At 25.5% G+C, this 18,039-nt stretch overlaps 1 protein-coding gene and 1 pseudogene across 1 annotated transcript; one reads left to right on the top strand and one right to left on the bottom strand.

The window, feature by feature from the left end:
• Positions 1-749: 749 nt before the first annotated feature.
• LOC119686573 lies at positions 750-822 on the top strand (annotated as a pseudogene).
• A 3,032-nt stretch (positions 823-3,854) lies between these two features.
• On the bottom strand, positions 3,855-17,622 carry LOC119685053 (sodium-independent sulfate anion transporter-like). Its single transcript, XM_038099239.1, has 10 exons — positions 17,506-17,622; positions 7,076-7,372; positions 6,764-6,988; positions 6,565-6,680; positions 6,198-6,501; positions 5,960-6,121; positions 4,830-4,970; positions 4,626-4,771; positions 4,393-4,569; positions 3,855-4,182 (listed from the first exon to the last, which is right to left on the bottom strand). The coding sequence occupies exons 1-10, from the start codon at positions 17,522-17,524 to the stop codon at positions 3,970-3,972; spliced, it is 1,800 nt and encodes a 599-aa protein (XP_037955167.1). The 5' UTR covers positions 17,525-17,622; the 3' UTR covers positions 3,855-3,969.
• Positions 17,623-18,039: the final 417 nt, after the last annotated feature.

Raw genomic sequence — 18,039 nt, 5'->3', positions numbered from 1 at the left:
ATTTGCTTTTGAGGCTCTTAACGGAATCAATTAATACTCGTATCACTGCTGTACAAATCAATACAACGAACAACGGACTAGAAATTTCATACATCTATCGAAAGACTGTAACAAAAAAGAGTTTATTAATTATTATTTTATTGTTAAATTACTTATATGGTCATAACCACCCGTTACCAGGTTTCGGTCTGAAACATCATGTCTCTCTAGGCGCCACTGCTAACCGTACATCAAGTCCGGTTGGAATTCTCTCAGTTTGATCACTGTACCGGAGACACGGTCTACCTCTACGCCTTCTTCCTCCAACTACTGCTTCAAATACCTTTTTCGCTGAAGCATATTCATACATTGTAACGTCATAACAAACTCAGCGAAGTGGCTGAATGTTAATTCACTGAATTATTTTAATATCATATTACTGCTCTTACAGCTTATACAGCTTGTACAGCATTCGAAAGCTGTTGTCCTCGCCAAATCATAGAGAACCAAAGTTCTTACGAACAAGTAGTAATAAAAGAAAAAGGTAATGAAAAGAAGATTTCGAGTCTATAGCTTTAATATATGATGCGTTAAATAGTAGTTCTGTTAGGTATATATCACTGAAGCAAGACCAAATAAATACCACAAAGAACCTTTTAAGTACGTGAAAACAATTTTAATTGTAAAAAAAAACATTTTTGGGTTTCTGTATTTTGATAATTTTGCAAAGTATTTCCTAATGAAATAGTGTTACCATTATACTATTGTTTAAGACTATACTTCACAGGATCATTTCTGTAATCAGTCTTCTCTTACTTTAAAAACAGAGTAAAACCACATATACTATTGTTTGATACAAGTAACGATAAAATTCGTTATTATGAAATGATTTTTCAATCAAAACGCTGAATTACTTGCCATAGACGTAGCAAACGTAGAAAATCCGATCACTAAATACTTCGCACGCAAAGAAATGTAATGCAATTACTCAATGTTCATATCAGCTGATATAAGATTTCTTTTATGTTTATATTAGGAAACCATGTTATGTTAGGTTCTTACGTTTCTAAGTATTTTTATTTCAGAACAAATAACTGAAAATGTTGTTTTTTATAATGTAGAACCATTCAATCGATTTTTTACGCCTGAACTAATTCAACCTTAAATGCTTTACTCAAGTTTAAAAAATAAAATGAAGTTGAAACCTCTGGTAAATTTTTATTTATTCAATATTCAGCACTAACACCAGTTTATAAAAATGTTCACTCTGATATTTATTCATGCATATAATATTGGATGAGCATATTCTCCTCGAATGGAAGAATATTTGAACAACATAGTCTCTCTCCTCAAATGGAAGAATATCTGTAAAGCGTATTCTCATCAAACTCCAGTTTTATTTCTAAAACAATAAGTTAAATGCGAATTTTTTATAGTGGTAATATATATATATATACGTCTCAAAATTATAAGACTTTTTTACTGAATGCATCAAAAAATGGACTAACAAAATTTTTAAGTTGAGAATTCCCATCCAACATTGATTTATTAATTAAAAATTTATGAGTCATATACCGATCTGAGTCGGTGCTATCCTCTTACTCAAATTTTCTATCGGTTTGTTGAAAAACCTCTATACTAGATCTTATAATCCTCAGTATTTATTCTTCAATAAAGTCGATTTATCTTATTTAACAGTTATTATGTATAAATAATATATAAATATTATAATAATATTATTATATTATTATTATAAATACCTATATATAAATGTGATCCTTTGTTTCATGGGGGACTACTTGGATTAGAAAAATATACCATCTGAATAGCATTGTATAGTATTCTCTACATAAGAATAATAAATAATAATTTATAAGAATAATCCTCTTCTTTCACAATATATATTATATAGCATACAGCTTAGCCTTCCACAAATTTGTGCGAGGGTACTATTTAAAGTGTATATTTTATTTAACTGATATGCTTTATAAAATAATGAATTAATGAAAAAAAATTTAAATAAAAGACAAACTCTTTTTATTCTAATAAATTTATTATATCACAATGTAATTTTTCTTTACCATAACAAATTTTATTTAACATTCTAAATTTCTTGGCACTTAATATTTATAGATTTATAACAGTGTAATAATACCATATCTGTCTTTCACATACGCTCTATAAAAGATTTAAATTTGGTTGTATTTGTATTTCTTAAAGTATTCTGTAATACGGTTTATTCATTCTATTTTAAATTAACTAAGTAAGAGTTCTTTAGCTATTAATATTTAATTATAAACTTAAAACGAATTATATTTTTTAACAAATAGCATACAGTAGGATAAAATTGTTTATAAATTTATTTATATTTAAAAATAAATTTAATAAGAATTAATTATAATCACTTTAAATAATATTTTTATAGACTTAAAAAATTTTTAATATATCTAATTAAATCCCAAATCTTAATCAATGTTAGTTTTTAACAAGAAAAGATATTGGATTAATCAATATTTTTGTTAAAAATAATAGCTTGGATATAAAATTGAATCCAAACCCACCTTGATTTAATTAATATAACTAATTACTCTGAACTTATTGGGTATTATTTTTAATTATAAAAATTAAGAACTTATTGGGTGTTATTTTTAATTATAAAAATTAAGAACTTATTGGGTATTAATTTTAATTATTAAAAAGGTGCTTTAGTTAATTCATCGAATCCAGGATTAATTATTATTATTTTCAAATTCAAAATAATTAAGTTTTTAAATTTAATCCAGATCCAGATCAATTTACAATTTTAGGTAACTTATTTAAATGAGTTATTGGTTTAGTATTTTATTTCATATATAATATTAAATCACAAATCATTTCAAGTAACAATTTTATTAATAGGTGTAAATATCCAAATAAATCCAATATATCAAATTTACTTGTTATGTTCATTAATTTAACTATATATATTTTTATTATACTATTTTATTTTTAAATTTCTTGTATTATAAAAAAATTTATAAGCTGATGTAATTATACATATATATAAAGCTTACAACTATAGCAATTTTACCATCTGTGGGAATTAAACTATAAAACTAAGCTTTGAAATTAAGCCCACAGTCAGTTTTTTTATTATTTTCATTATTTGGTATTAAATTTGATACATATTTAAACCAATATTACTATAAAAATTGAATTATAAACTTACTATATAAATTAAGAATTATTTTAATTAATATTTTTATTGTAAAATAAAAACTAAGTTCTAAAATTGAACCCGAACCTAGCTGAATTTATATTTTTAATTTAAATGAAAAAATTAATAGACTCAAGAGAATCAATTTAAAGCACATTTAAATCAGAAATCTATTTAATTAATATATTTATTCAGATCAAATGTAGTATATATATAAAATTGAATTCAAAATTTTAATCAAAACCATTTTGATAAATATTTGTTTTTTTTTTAATTAAACTAAAAAATTAATATCTAAAATTATGCCCACAGTCAACTTCATTAAGTATTTTTATTATTTTGGGATTTAATTTCATACCTAAATAAATCACAACTAAGTAATAATTTTTTTGTTTTATAAAATTAATGCTTTATATTAAAATATTTTACTTCAAGTATTAAATTCAGAATTAGTTAAATTAATTTATTTCATTAACATACTTGTTGCTTATTTTTTATTTATAATTTTATCCTATATATTAATGCTTGTTAACTTCAATAGATTTCATTTTTAATATATATATATATTTTAATTTATGTATATTAATATATATATTTTAATTATTTAATTCTTATTTTTTTTTATATATATAAATCAATGAATTTTGTTTAATTAATTCAATATCTCAATTCATTTATTGACTCTTAGTCATTTTAAAGAACTCCTACTTTTGTGCAATTAATAATACTATTTTTTTTGTGTGTGTAAGTAATTAAATGGATGGAATTCATAAAGAAGTTTCATATTCATATCATTAGGTAAAGCTATTGATAGTAAAATTAGAACCATTACTTGTGCACTGTTCATAAAAATCTATCACAATTTGTTCTATAGTGAGATTATATTTAAATATATTTTTCAATTCAGGTTTCAGACGACACACTACTCCGGCGGATGCAATATTCCAATTCCAACAAAAAAGTTCACATTTAAGAACTTGTAAATCCTCCTTCAATGAAATTATATTCTGTAAATACAAAACAGAGAAAAAACATTTTAATTATTTTATAGTTACAAATAAATTCTTCAAATAAGGAAAAAAAATTGTTTTTTAATGACATAAAAATTTATATTTTGTAATAAATATTTTATAATTGTTTAACTGCAAATATTTGTCAAGTCTGACACAAATTATGCGATCGTTAAGTTTTATTAATAGAGTAAATACCACACTTACATTTGCTACAGTGTAGTCGATTGAGTTGATTTCTTGTCCCTTGATTATCACCAGACGGACCTGTTTATCTCCAATTTGATTATTAATAAACTTAACAACTTTTGCCTTTAAATATTCTGCTGAAGCAAAATCTAATCTTTGCTTTACGTCTACTATGCAGACTTCATGCTCATTTATCTACGAAAATCAAACAAATATTTTTTATTATTTTTTCATTGTTTATAATGTCGTACCTTTTCACATGTAATTATTATATGTGGTTTAGCACTGCGATACAATATATAGGAAATATTAGTAATGACTCCACATAAGATACCATATTCCAGACTCCAAAAAAGACATGTTAGTCCAGTTATAGTAAAAGGCAGTAAATCTAATTCTATAAAGTAAATATTAATAAAATATATATTGTATATAAATAATAAAGACTAACTCACTTTTTGACTTCCACATCTCCGATATCTTATCCAATTCCACTAAAGATATCATAGCTGCAATTATTATAGCTGCTAGTGTTGTCTTTGGTATGTAGTAAAATGTTTGAGTTAGAAAAGCTAATGCCATTAACACCAGTGAACCTATTAATAATAATGTGAGAAATTATTTAATAAAGTACTTAGTAAGCAATGCGATATACATATATTTATAAGAAGTCTCTTACTGTCGTAAATAACTATTCTTAAAACTGAGAAACCCAAAAATTGATATATTTCATATGATGCAATATTTTCATATATTTGGTGATTTGAAGTCTGACAGTTGAAGTGATTGGACACATCCCATTATGTTATGTTAATAAGATTACAAGTAAAACACAAATATAGAAACATTAATGTGGTTGCCGCCTAACAACTTTATCACGTGTAAAATAATATTTAATTCTAACACTGTTGTCATCACCTAAGTTGGGTCAGAACAATATTTTTTCATGAAGCATTGCACTGACCCATAGACTTAACCCTGTCCGCAACAGGATCACGATTCTGTCCAAACAGTTATTAGTCTATGTCCCAGGGTCTTGTCTATAAGTCCTATGTCTTATCCCTATTTTCAACGATATAGCTATGAAGGTACTATTTCGAAGTGGATACTGCATCAGTTTATACCGCTGAAATCTTTCACAAGTACACAACCTCAGAAATGAGTTTTCCTATGCAAAAATTGTCGATCTATGCATGTCACAAAAATATGATATAACAGACGTGTAGTATAGTTGGACTCTATTGATTGATAAATCATTAGGATGTTTATTGTGGGACAAGAAGAAATTGGTAAAATAATAGCTGCATCAGATATTTTACAAACAGAGTCTTAGATTCCACATGAAGTTTGGAAATATGCAAAAATGCAATAACAAAGAATGATCGCGCATCCCTGTTTTTGCCAAAATAAATATTAATCTAGTGCATCTTGTATAACAAACCGTCTTCACTGAAACTGCATATACCACAATAGGTCATTATTCCTATCTTTCGGTTTTAACTTCAACTATTCAACCTCTCATTCTAATGCTAATTTAACTCTAAAAATCTTTATTTTTTTTTTGTATTTATAATATTTAACATACCTGTTACTGCTCCACCCAATGGTGTTTTCACACCACTCGCATTGTTGACTGCAGTTCTTGTGAATGATCCAGTAACTGGCATAGACAAAACAAAACTACCCATTACATTGCACATGCCTAAAGCAACCATTTCCTGAGAAGCATTAACGATCTTCCCTTTAGCTATAAATAATAAAAATGTTGAGTTTATTAAAATAAATATATATAATATATGTATATATCAAATACTATTACATACAGAATGCCTTCGATATAGCAACAATTTCCAAAATAGAAACAAGCGGCACAGAAGCTAGAGAAGCGCCAATTTTATCAAGCATCTCCTTAAAAGATACATACTCTCCATCTACAACAGTGCTAAAAGGTGGCAGTTGAAATGGTGGTAGACCAGCGGTTATATTGCCAGTAACTTTGAAAGGCTGTGAACCGTCACGACTAAGTATATAAGCTAAAAATGTACCAAATATGACAGCTAACGCATTTCGGGACAAAGATAAATATTTCCAGAAAACTTTATTTCCGTAAGGCACGTCCTTAACTTTCTGAAATCGTTGGGTTTTTATTATTGTTTTAATATATTATTTTTTTTAAAAAAAGTCAATTACTTTCATAAGTAAAAGAAATATCAGCGTACAAACGCCTAGCAGTGCATCATATAAACGTGTTGAGCCAAGGTGTGTTAAGAAGTTTTTCCAAGAGGGAATAAATTGATTTGAAGGACCTATGAATAGAATTTTTTTTTTAGATTTATTGTTGTATATAAATAATTGCACTTATCAAACTTTTAGATTAGACTGTACTTACTTTTTATACCAAAAAGATTATTAATTTGTGCACTTCCAATAGTTGTGGCAGCAGCTATTGTAAAACCAGTTATTACTGGTATCGATATGAACCGTACTAAAACACCCAAATTAAGTAGGCCTAATATCAATATAATACAACCTGCTAAAAAGCAGATAAGTACCGCATAATCAGGACTGATAACGGCATACTGATTTACCATAAGTGCCATTATAGCAGTGGTAGCTGCAAAAATTATTATTGTTAAAAAATAATCAAGTATTTTTATATTGAAATTACAATATTTAAAATACATTCATGTCTATTTCTTACCAATAGTAACATCTTTACAGGAACCAAAAATTATGTATGTGAAGCAACCCATAAATGCTGAATAGAGTCCATATTGCGGTTCTAAACCAGCTACCACTCCATATGCAATAGCTTGTGGAATCGTTGTCAAGCCGACTGTAAATCCCGCTATAAAATCTCGTAATAAAAATTCTAATTTATATCGTGGAAGCCAGCTTAGAATGGGAAATTTATCGGTTATGGTCGCAGGTCGACATAATTTCCTTGCACCTCCTAACAGCACTGTTGAAACATCTGGCAATTTTTCTCTGTAGATATCTGAAATAAAATGAATTTATTATTATTTTTTATATCTGAAATTGATCTTTAAGTGGATTTATTGCTGTAATTTACCCTTTAAGCAAAAAGGGTACAAGGGTAGTTTTCTCACTTTGGAAACCATTCTTTAGAATTATTTCTTTCTAAATTATTTCTGTTATTATTTCTTATTTATTAATAAGTTAGAAATACTTAGGTTCTTTAAATATTTTAAAATTGTTATAAAAATTATTTCAAAAAATATATATATGTAACGCATTGCATACATTAATTAAGTGATGTTTTTAATTAATTAGTTTTATGGACAACATATACATATACATATATCTACCTTTCATTTACCTCCAGCTCAAAAACTACCCGGATTTTGTAAATAAAACACACAAATTTAAATTTTATTCCAAATTTATTTTATTTTATTCAAAATATGCTCCTTCTGAAGCGATACACATATGCCAACGCTTAACCCAATTTTTCACATTTTTCGTAGGCCCGTGAAGGTATGGCTTTTAGTTCCTTCGGCGAATTCTCTTTTACCGATTCAATCGACTCAAAACACACGGCGCCAGATCAAGAAAGGGTGTACCAACATAACAAAAAAAAATTTTTGAAAAAGGTCTATTACTTACGGATACTTTTTGAACCATAAAATAGACTAGATCTGGCGAATATGGTGCCTGAGCGATGACAGTGGTCAAAAAATCACGTACAACAAGAATTTTCCATAGTAAAAATCGCTAAATGCACTTGAGATAGTCTCAGACCTGGAAATTTATAAATCCCATTTTTAAATATTATATTCTTTTTCTTGTTTTTTTTGTTACTTTTTATTCTACTTCTTCTTCTTCCTCTTATCCTTCCTCAGATTTCTCGGATGCTTCTTCTTCTTCCGATTTTTTGCCTTCTTCGGGTTTTTCTTCTTCCTCTTCTTATTTTGCTTTTTTTTTACTTTCTTTTCACATCTTAGCATACCAGTTCGTGACTGAATCTTTTTCAACCACTTCATTTCATTGATCTTTATTAATTACTTCTTTTCATTACCTCTCTTCTCTCTTCTCTAGTCTCCAGTCCTGTATTCCCTTATTATTTTTAATAGTGAGCATGTACTACTAAAAAACTATTACCTACACTCAGTATGTATACTGTCTGAAAATCTATTTTATGGTTCTTGATATGAGTGGACTAAAAAAGCTTTTAATGTTCATAGGAGGTTCTATGATCAGTTCGTTGTTCTTCTTCAAATATATTCTCAACCAAATTCGGAGAGAGTTCAATGGAAATTTTTTTCATTGCCGTTAAATAATAGAGTGTTCATAATAGATCGAAACGTCTCGCGTTCGATTAGAACCGAAAGACAACGAAGGTTGATATTCAATTACAGATCGAATACTACTTTTTAAAATATATTATTAGTAGTCGGTAATTAAAATAGGTAATTAAAGAATTGATGTACTTCTCCAATTCGTCAAATATTTAAACTGTGTGTTGAATGGATGTAAGCTAATTTTTTTCCGATTAATTTCAAACTGTGATATATAAATATCACACATTTGTAATAGATATACAAAAAAATATTGTTAATTATTTTTGTTGAGTTAGTCGTAAACATTTCAATATTTACTTATGTCATTTTCACTATACTTCTAACATATGAACAAACTTATATATTCTATAATTAAATGAGATTCATAAAAATCGTTACTGAAAACACTTGTGTGTTAAAAGTATTAAATTAATTATTTTACCTACCTATATAATCTGATTTAGGTTTATTAATATTCCTTAAATAACAATGAATATTTTTTTTATATTTTTTTTTAAAGTAGCTATTTATATTCTATAATTGAATAATAATAATAATATATTATTCAATAATAATTTATACGACTATGCAGTCATAAATTTAAGCACTTTGTGTATTTAAAATAATTAAGTAATACATTAAAATCGGGCTTTGTTCTAGACAAATGCAAATGCATTATCTTTAGGAACTAATACTCTTGCTATAAAAAATAGTGCAGTATTTCAATTTAAAAAAACTGTTTATAGTGTGCAACTCAACACACAATTAAAATAAAAAACGATAAATATATTATCTTACCTTGAAACATTTCGTTCCCTCCACAGTTCCCAATAAATAATTAATTATCATAATGTTAAGAAATATTTACAGTTTTATTATTTTTTTAATGACCGTTGCAGATAATAAAACACAAAGGCCATTGGCAATTTGTAAAAATATTTCTTTACATTTTAAGAACATTCTGTGTAAAAAGTATCCAGACTTCTTAAATAACACACAAAAAAGTCAACAATCACTAAAAGCTCACTTTGCCGCCTTGGACAACAATAGCTTAACCCAATTCATCACTCGTTTTTCGAAAGGGTATGGAACTCTACTACTTTGACGAATATTTCGTCATTGTCGCAATCTTTTTTTTTCGAGTGACATGGGGTTATTTCAGGTTACTTGATCGATTGATCACAAAAAATATATGTTTGCACCATAATGACTTTGTGCAATCGCAGAGCACTCAAAAGTATAATTGTTGAAACAGGTGATGTGAGCATTTTTAATAACAGATCGCATTAAAACTTCACGTGGTAATACAGAAGAGTGTTTGCAACTTTAGGAGAAAAATCTTGATATATAATTATTTATATTCATGATTATTTATTTATAATTATTTATATTGTATTGCGGAGTTATATTATATAATATTTATTTTGATATATATAAATATATATGACATTCAAAAAACTTTGTCCCTATAATTAACTTAGCCTCAGATATAATAATCTAAAATTTTATATAAAATATACAAATTCTCGAAGTCCCACTACCTAGGCAAAAAAATCTAAAAAATGTTTCCCAAATTATGGATCGTTTTATTTTATTAAAAGAACTCATAAGAAAAATGTCACCTAAATCGTAGGAAATGAAATTCGAAGGCATCTATCCCATTTGTACAATAAGAACAATATATGGGAGTTTCTAAATGTAGTATTTATGTATATATTAAACACACATATTAAACACTTCTTTGTAAATCACATAATCAGCAATTTTTTTAAATTTATCAAAATATAAAATAAAAATAAAAAAATAATAAAATAACACAGGTAATCAATACAACCAAGAAATATTACAAAAATTGAAGTAAAAAATTATTCAATTATTTTAAACGATAAAAATATTCAATAACTGTTTTCTTCTGAATTATAATTATATACATATTTATAATTATATATAAGCTGTTTCTTAAAGCTTACCCTACATTATTATTGTTATACTCCACAAACCTATAAAGAATCGCTCTTCGGTATTCTTGAATGCATTTATACAACATCTATTATGTCAGCATACAATCTGGAGATCGCATTATTTTAAGCCAAATCAAATAACTCTCGAACCTACCAACTAACTATTTAAAATATTTATATGTTATATATTATACATAAATTATTAATATATAATTCTTAATGATTAAATAAAATCATTTTTAATAAAATAGCTGTATTTTTATTTTAATTAAAATAAAAAACGCTTATGGGTATAGCTGACAGTCGTTGACATCGCCGACCTACAATTTCACCAACGCTAAAACACGCCCGTACCTAGAAATTTTCTACGACAAACAAAGCTTTCAAATAAGAAGCTTAATCGACTACACCTTGCTTCATATCATGTTATGTTACAGTAATAATGATTGGACATACATATTAAGTCTTTCGATCATGCGGAAGATGGGACCCAGGGCTCACTAATCCCTCTGACTACGTGCCTGTGCTGAATATCTCCAACATGTACTAAAGATATTTTAATTATCACTGAACACATTTTTCTAAGTTGCCTAAGTCTCTACAACAAAAAATCTATTTTTCTACACTACATTCTTTTCTAACTAAACCAACCCTAAAATTTTGACTCCGAATATTACTTAAGTACTTTTGCAAAGTTCAACGAATTATAAGTTTATTTAAAGAAAATTGTATAAACTCTGCAAATAATATACACGGATGTATATTTACTTAAAGACTAGACGCTAGACTTTTACTTGGTATGAGTTTTAGTTTAAAATATTAAATTATAAGTGTAACCGCTAATAAAAAAATAAATTCATGAAAAATTTAATTAGCGAAATCAACCAGACCATACCGGTTCATGGTTTGCAAATTGACATATAATATTATTTAGCATAGATGATTAACACTTAAGAGTAAATCAACAAGAAATGAGAAATACTAACAAATATCGTAATAAATCCATACTTTAAAGTGTTTTAATTTATTATAAAGTACCGCTTTGATTAATTAAAATGATAACATATTTCACACCTTTCACGCAATTGTGAAGATTACAGTGGCAACGGGTCTCGCAAAGGACGTTATTTCCTTACACAATAAAAATATATCAAATGACTTTAAATGATGGTAACCTAAAATCAGAGAGTTTTCATTAATTTTAAACTATATTTGGAATATAACGCAAGAAAATTAAGATTTCAGAGAAGTCTCCGTAAATTGGGTACCGTAAATTGGGATGTTAGAAAATATTATAATCGCATACACATTTTTAAAACTCTATTGAAACTGGTTTATAAGTGAGAAAATGTAACTTTGAAAAAGCTTTTAGCTTTCACTAACTCGAAAAAATGTAAAGATTAAACTATCTACTGGGAAGATCTTGCTACTATTAGGACAGCAAGGATAATAACTAGATCTGACTTTAGCCATATTATTGAGATTACTGACCTACCTTCAAAAATGTAGCATAATGAGTAGAGCTAATATCCCCAATATCAAAGGAAAATGTTCTGTTTTACGAAGATATCGGCCTAATCAATAAGTTCTGCTTTGATTAAATATCTAACTTATTCACCTGATTTCGTTTTAGGGCTCCCAAATCTGTGAATATTACTTCGATGTATAAAAATGGATCAATTTATTCTTGCATAACATTTCATTATATGTTTAAATCATATTTCATAACAAAATATAGTGAAGTTGGTGATTTAATATGACACAATTTTTTAAATTATTATATTAAGTTATGTATTTTATCATAGATAATTCCGAATCTTTAAAACATTTGAAATATATTTTTTTTATATGTTTCCAATTTTAAGTAAATAAATATTCGTAGTGAAAGAATACAATGTTTATCGTATTAATTCACTAGGACCTCATCCAACTATATGTATATATAAAAATTATAATTCTCATTTAATATAAACCAAACTGTTTATAAATAAACAATTCTGACTCGAAGTTAGTGTATTGTACTATATAATTTTTAATAATATATAAAATTGGAATTTGTTTTTAAAATAACATTTTTTAAGTGAAGTAGTTAATGGCTGCTCTTGCAACTTATTATTAAGAGTTTTATAGCTATTTATCTTTATTAAATAAGTAAGCAAAATACAAAAATATATTAAGCATATGCAATAAAAATGTATAAAATATATATATAATAAATATATATATATTTATTATATTATATACGTATATATTATATTATATGTATATATAAATATATATATAATATATGTATAAATATATGTATATAGTATATTTATATATAATTATAAATTTCATGTTTTAAGATATTAAATATTACATAATATTTAAATATACTATATATAAATATATAAGGGTGAAATTTATTTATAAATAATTTAATTAAATAAGGTTAATATGATAATGGTTTGATATAATAATATTAATTAATTATATATTTATATATTTGGCAAAATTTTTGAATGAAATATTAGATAAATCATAAATAATAAAATTTATAAATCCTTATCGATTTATACATCCCTAAATTTTTTAGTCAAAATTAATATATATTTATTAATTAATTAAATATTTATATTAATATAGATATTTATTAATCTAACCTAGTATAGCTTGTGTTATAATATAATAAAAATTAATGAATATAAATGTTTTATTAAATAAATTAATAAATTTTTTTGATAATTTTAATTTTTTAAAAATTCATTAATTTATACTTAAAATAAATATAATATAAATTTAAATGAAAAATTTATATAAATTTAAATTTTTATTTTTTTTTAAAAAAATATTTTTTTTTTAATTAATAAATATTATTTATAAAAACAAATATTTTATTTTTAATTGTTTTTTTCTCAATTAAATTATATATATATATATATATATACATAAAGCATACAATGCTCTATTAGAATTTCTGTTATTGTGTTAAAATTGTTTAAAGTGCACGATACATATTATGAAGACATAATATGCATCGTAAACGAAGGTATATTTTAAAAATCGTGACTTATTTTAATATTTAATATTTAATTAATATTTTTTAATAAGAATAGTTGAGAAAATTATAGGGTCAATCGAAAACATTTAACTGGGTCAGCTGTGATTATATCGAAAGATTAACAACAACAGAATTAAGACCATTCTGTTCAAAAAGTCATGTGTTTTTTTTATTTATTTTATTATATTTTAAAACTCTATGCTATTTGCATCACTAACCTGTATTTCTTGTATTTTAATTTTTTTTATTTTTTATATACTTTTTTTAAAGTTCTTATAACAATAATATTTTTGTTTATATTCTGTTTAATTGTTTTTATTTGTATTTTTTATTTTCAATATTTTGTTCTCCAAAATCAACTGATATATAGTTGTTTTACTTATAAGAAGTTAAAAAAACAGATCTCACATCAGATTACTCGAGACGCATGTTTAAGCTTAATAAAGCTCTTTATACAAAATCGCAGCGATGAATTACAGAACTTCTATAAAAATCTATTTTTAAGCACTTTCTTAACCCTCTGAGAATTTTTTTGTAATTTTATCGCACGAGTTGGGCATAAGTTTTAACTTTAGATTCAGCTTCAGTAAACCAACAGTTTCAACCTTGGCTTTACTAGAGATGTAGCCGTAAGTTTGGTTTGACTAGAAATCCATTCTAACTTACCTATTACCTTACTAAAAATATAACCTTAGCCTCAGCTTCACTAGAAGTACTGCATTAGTTTCAGCTTCAATACAAGTGCAGTTTTTACTTCGGATTTAATAGAAATGTAGCCTTAAATTCGGCTGCAATGAAAATGTATTCTTTGAATCGAGTTCACTTTAAGTGCGGTGTTAGTTTAAGGTTCACTACATCAAAGCTCAATTTCCACTTCACTTGAAGTACAGTTTTGGCCTCGGCTTAGCTAAGATTGTAATCAAGGCCTCGTCTTTATTAGAAGTGCAGTCTTAGCGTTAGATGCATTGCACGCATAGCCTTAACTTCTGCTTCATTAAATATGCTTCGAATTTACAAGAAATATAGCATTAACTCCGGCTTCACTAGAAATGCAGCGTTAGTTTTGGTTTCACTGCAAACTTAGCCTACGACTTCAATAGAAATGCAGTCCTAGTCTCGTATTCACTACAAACGTAGTATTAACTTCGGCTGAACTTAAAGTGTAGTCGTAGCCTCGGCTTAACTACAAGCGTAGGCTTGACTTCAGCTTCAATTACATTAGTAAAGCATTAGTTCCGAAGTCGAAGCCTAAACTTCGACTGTAATAGCATTAGTACATCATTAGTTCTGGCTTCACTACAAGCTTAGCCTACGGCTTCAATAGATGTGCAGCCCTAGCTTCATTTTCACTACAAGCATAGTTTTAAGTACGACTTAACTGGAAGCGCAGCACTAACTTCGGTTTCAATAAAAGTGCAGCACTATTTTTGACTTCACTAAGAATGTAGTCTTATATTCGGCTTCACTGGAAGTGCCGCCGTAGAGACTTAGACAAAACGTCAATAACAATAAACATAACAAAAGACTATAATGGTTTATAGATATTTTAGAGAAAAATTGAATAGATTTTAAATTATATTGTAATAAAAAAAATTCTTGATAAATTTAATTACTTACAATAAATATAAATTTTAATACTTTACTCTCAACATTATGTACTTAAAAACAAAGTACTTATTAATATTTATTATTTATAATTATTTGTTATAATCGACTTTACTCATGGCAGAGCAATTGCCATGAGTTTTATGATTAGAAATAAACGGAAATTCTGATGCAAACTGGTTCTAAGATTAAACTGAGTACGTATCTATCGTATATAAATATGTAAAGCCATGCACATTTTTTCATTAACGATTCGGGGTTTTTTGGATCCAAATAATTATTCATTTTTAAATAAAAACACAAAGCTTTACGACTGTGGTTGATTTAACATATTATATATTAAACAATATTATTCCAAGAAATTTAGAATAGATACCAGTGGAGTGTGACAAAACAGGGACAAAGCTTCGTTAAAATTTAGAATACTATTTTGAAGTAATAGATTTTTATAAAAATATTAGAGCGAAGATTTTTTAATAGAAGCACATATTTATTGATATCGGGGAACCACTTTAAATGGCGTTTGCACAATTCTTTTTCATTTTAGATTAATATTATATCTTTTCAAATAAAATTTTAAGCCAAAACACATAAAATATAACTAAAATTATAGTCATTTTTTTTTGTGTATAATAATATATTATACACTAATATTAGTTGATTCTGTTTCAATTTGAATGACATTGAAACATAAAATGTTATTGGAATATATTTTAATTAGGTTTTAAAGGCGAACGCGTCCAGAATTATAAACTTTCATTAGATTTAACTGTGAATATTAAAACAAATTAATTGAACCTTATTAAATTTTACACTGATATATTTAAATATATCTTTTAATAATTATTACTACTCGTTAGAATTATATTCTTTTACATTTTACTCTCTATTTATAATAATACAATATAATATTATAATTTTCTAAAGTATTTTATGCATATACGCATATTCGCATTTATTATTTATTATATTCAAATATTAATCATTTTATTCAATATTTAATTTCTATAATAACATTAAATTTATCAATTTATTTTCCCTTGAGATTTATTTATATAGATTAAATTATTTATATTTAACTCTTAGTAGTAATAATAATACAATATAAAATTATTATTCTTTATAAAATTTATGTCTTCACTAACAGTTTTTATTATTTATAACATTTTGTTAAAATTATGACCGTGTGTGAGTTCGAGTAAATTGAAGTAAATTGAAATTTTGTAGGGATTTTTTGCACTGCACTTATGTAAATATTTATTTATTTATTGCAATTATTTATTATTTTTATTAAACATCTTATAAAATTTTCACAATGTTAATATCTAATTTACCTGTTTTTTATCTAATTTATCCTACTCCAAATTCTAATAAATACCAATATTTACTGCCATACCGACATAATTTATTATTTCTCTCAATTTACCATCAATTTACTCGAACTCGCACATGGTCTATATATTTATTAGCAGAGCGAAGGACCTAGTAGTCCCGTCCCTTATTCATAGTTAACATTATAATTAATTTTAATGTTAACTCACAAATAAATAAAAATATATTTATTATTTATTATTATTATGAATTAATTATTTTTTTTTAAATTTATTTTCCATAATTACATATAATTTTTTAATAATTATTACGCTTTGTTAAAATCATATTTAATTTTACATTGGCCTCTTAATTTTAATATTATGGAATGTTATATTATTGTTTAAATTAATTTATGAATAAACGTATATTTTCGATTATTTATTATGTTTTATTATAAATAATTTTATTTAATATTTAACTTTCAATATTAAATTCAATTTATTATTATTTTTAATTTTAAATTCACATAATTATTACACATTTTTTTAATATGTTACTAATTTTTTATAAATATAGTAATATTTTTTGTTGTTTTTGTATTTAATATAATTATATTTAATATATTTATATATAATATATTAATAATCCTTAAATATTCCTAACCGACAAAAACATTTTACATCAATTTTTGATATCACTTGCACTTTACAGCAATTTTTCCTTAACAGCACAAACAAATAACCGAATCACACAATGTTTGTTTTTGTACATCACTAAACAAATACGGAAAATTGACATTTTGCGATTGATTTGTTTACATTTTTTTACATTCCATATGCTATCAAAACAAAACAATACACAATAAAAGCTTTATATCATTTTCTCACAAAAATAATTTAATTTTACGTACCGTCATCTATATTAGCCATAATAATTTTTAATTAAACAATAAGACGACTAAAAAAATATTCCGACAACCGCTACAAACAGAACTCTCCGTAGCGCAACGCGACCAAGCAACGAATGAAGTACGGAAATTCGAATGCACAACAGCGGTTCGCTTCTGGGTTTATATAGCGACATACATATTTGCTATTCTTTTAATGTTAATTCTTATATTAATGAGTTGCCAGTAAACGAGCCTTAAATTATAAAATAGATTAATCGTATAATGTTTATAACTCATATAAAATTTAATCGACAAAATATAATATAAAGAAAACAATCTATGCACGTAGGACCATAAAATATATTATATGTTAATCATTTTTATATGGTACCGATTTTATATAGATTAGCTGAAGAACTAGGTGAAATAACAGTGGTCAATAACAACACCGCTTGAGACTACATATGTACATTGAATATTCAATTATTATTATTATTATTATTATTTATTATTAGAGATATTGAAAATTTTTACAATATAATAAAATATTGGCAA

Source organism: Teleopsis dalmanni, chromosome 2 (assembly GCF_002237135.1).
Source record: "Teleopsis dalmanni isolate 2A chromosome 2, ASM223713v2, whole genome shotgun sequence".
Lineage (NCBI taxonomy): Eukaryota > Metazoa > Arthropoda > Insecta > Diptera > Diopsidae > Teleopsis > Teleopsis dalmanni.
The sequence above is the reverse complement of the archived record's forward strand: the minus strand, read 5'-3'. Positions and strand labels throughout refer to the sequence as shown.

Coding starts and splice junctions, on each gene's coding strand:
- LOC119685053 (XM_038099239.1), bottom strand. Junction 6,989..7,075: donor CTGTAAAGATGTTACTATTG/GTAAGAAATAGA, acceptor TAATTTTTGCAG/CTACCACTGCTATAATGGCA. Junction 4,971..5,959: donor ATTGGGTGGAGCAGTAACAG/GTATGTTAAATA, acceptor TATTATTAATAG/GTTCACTGGTGTTAATGGCA.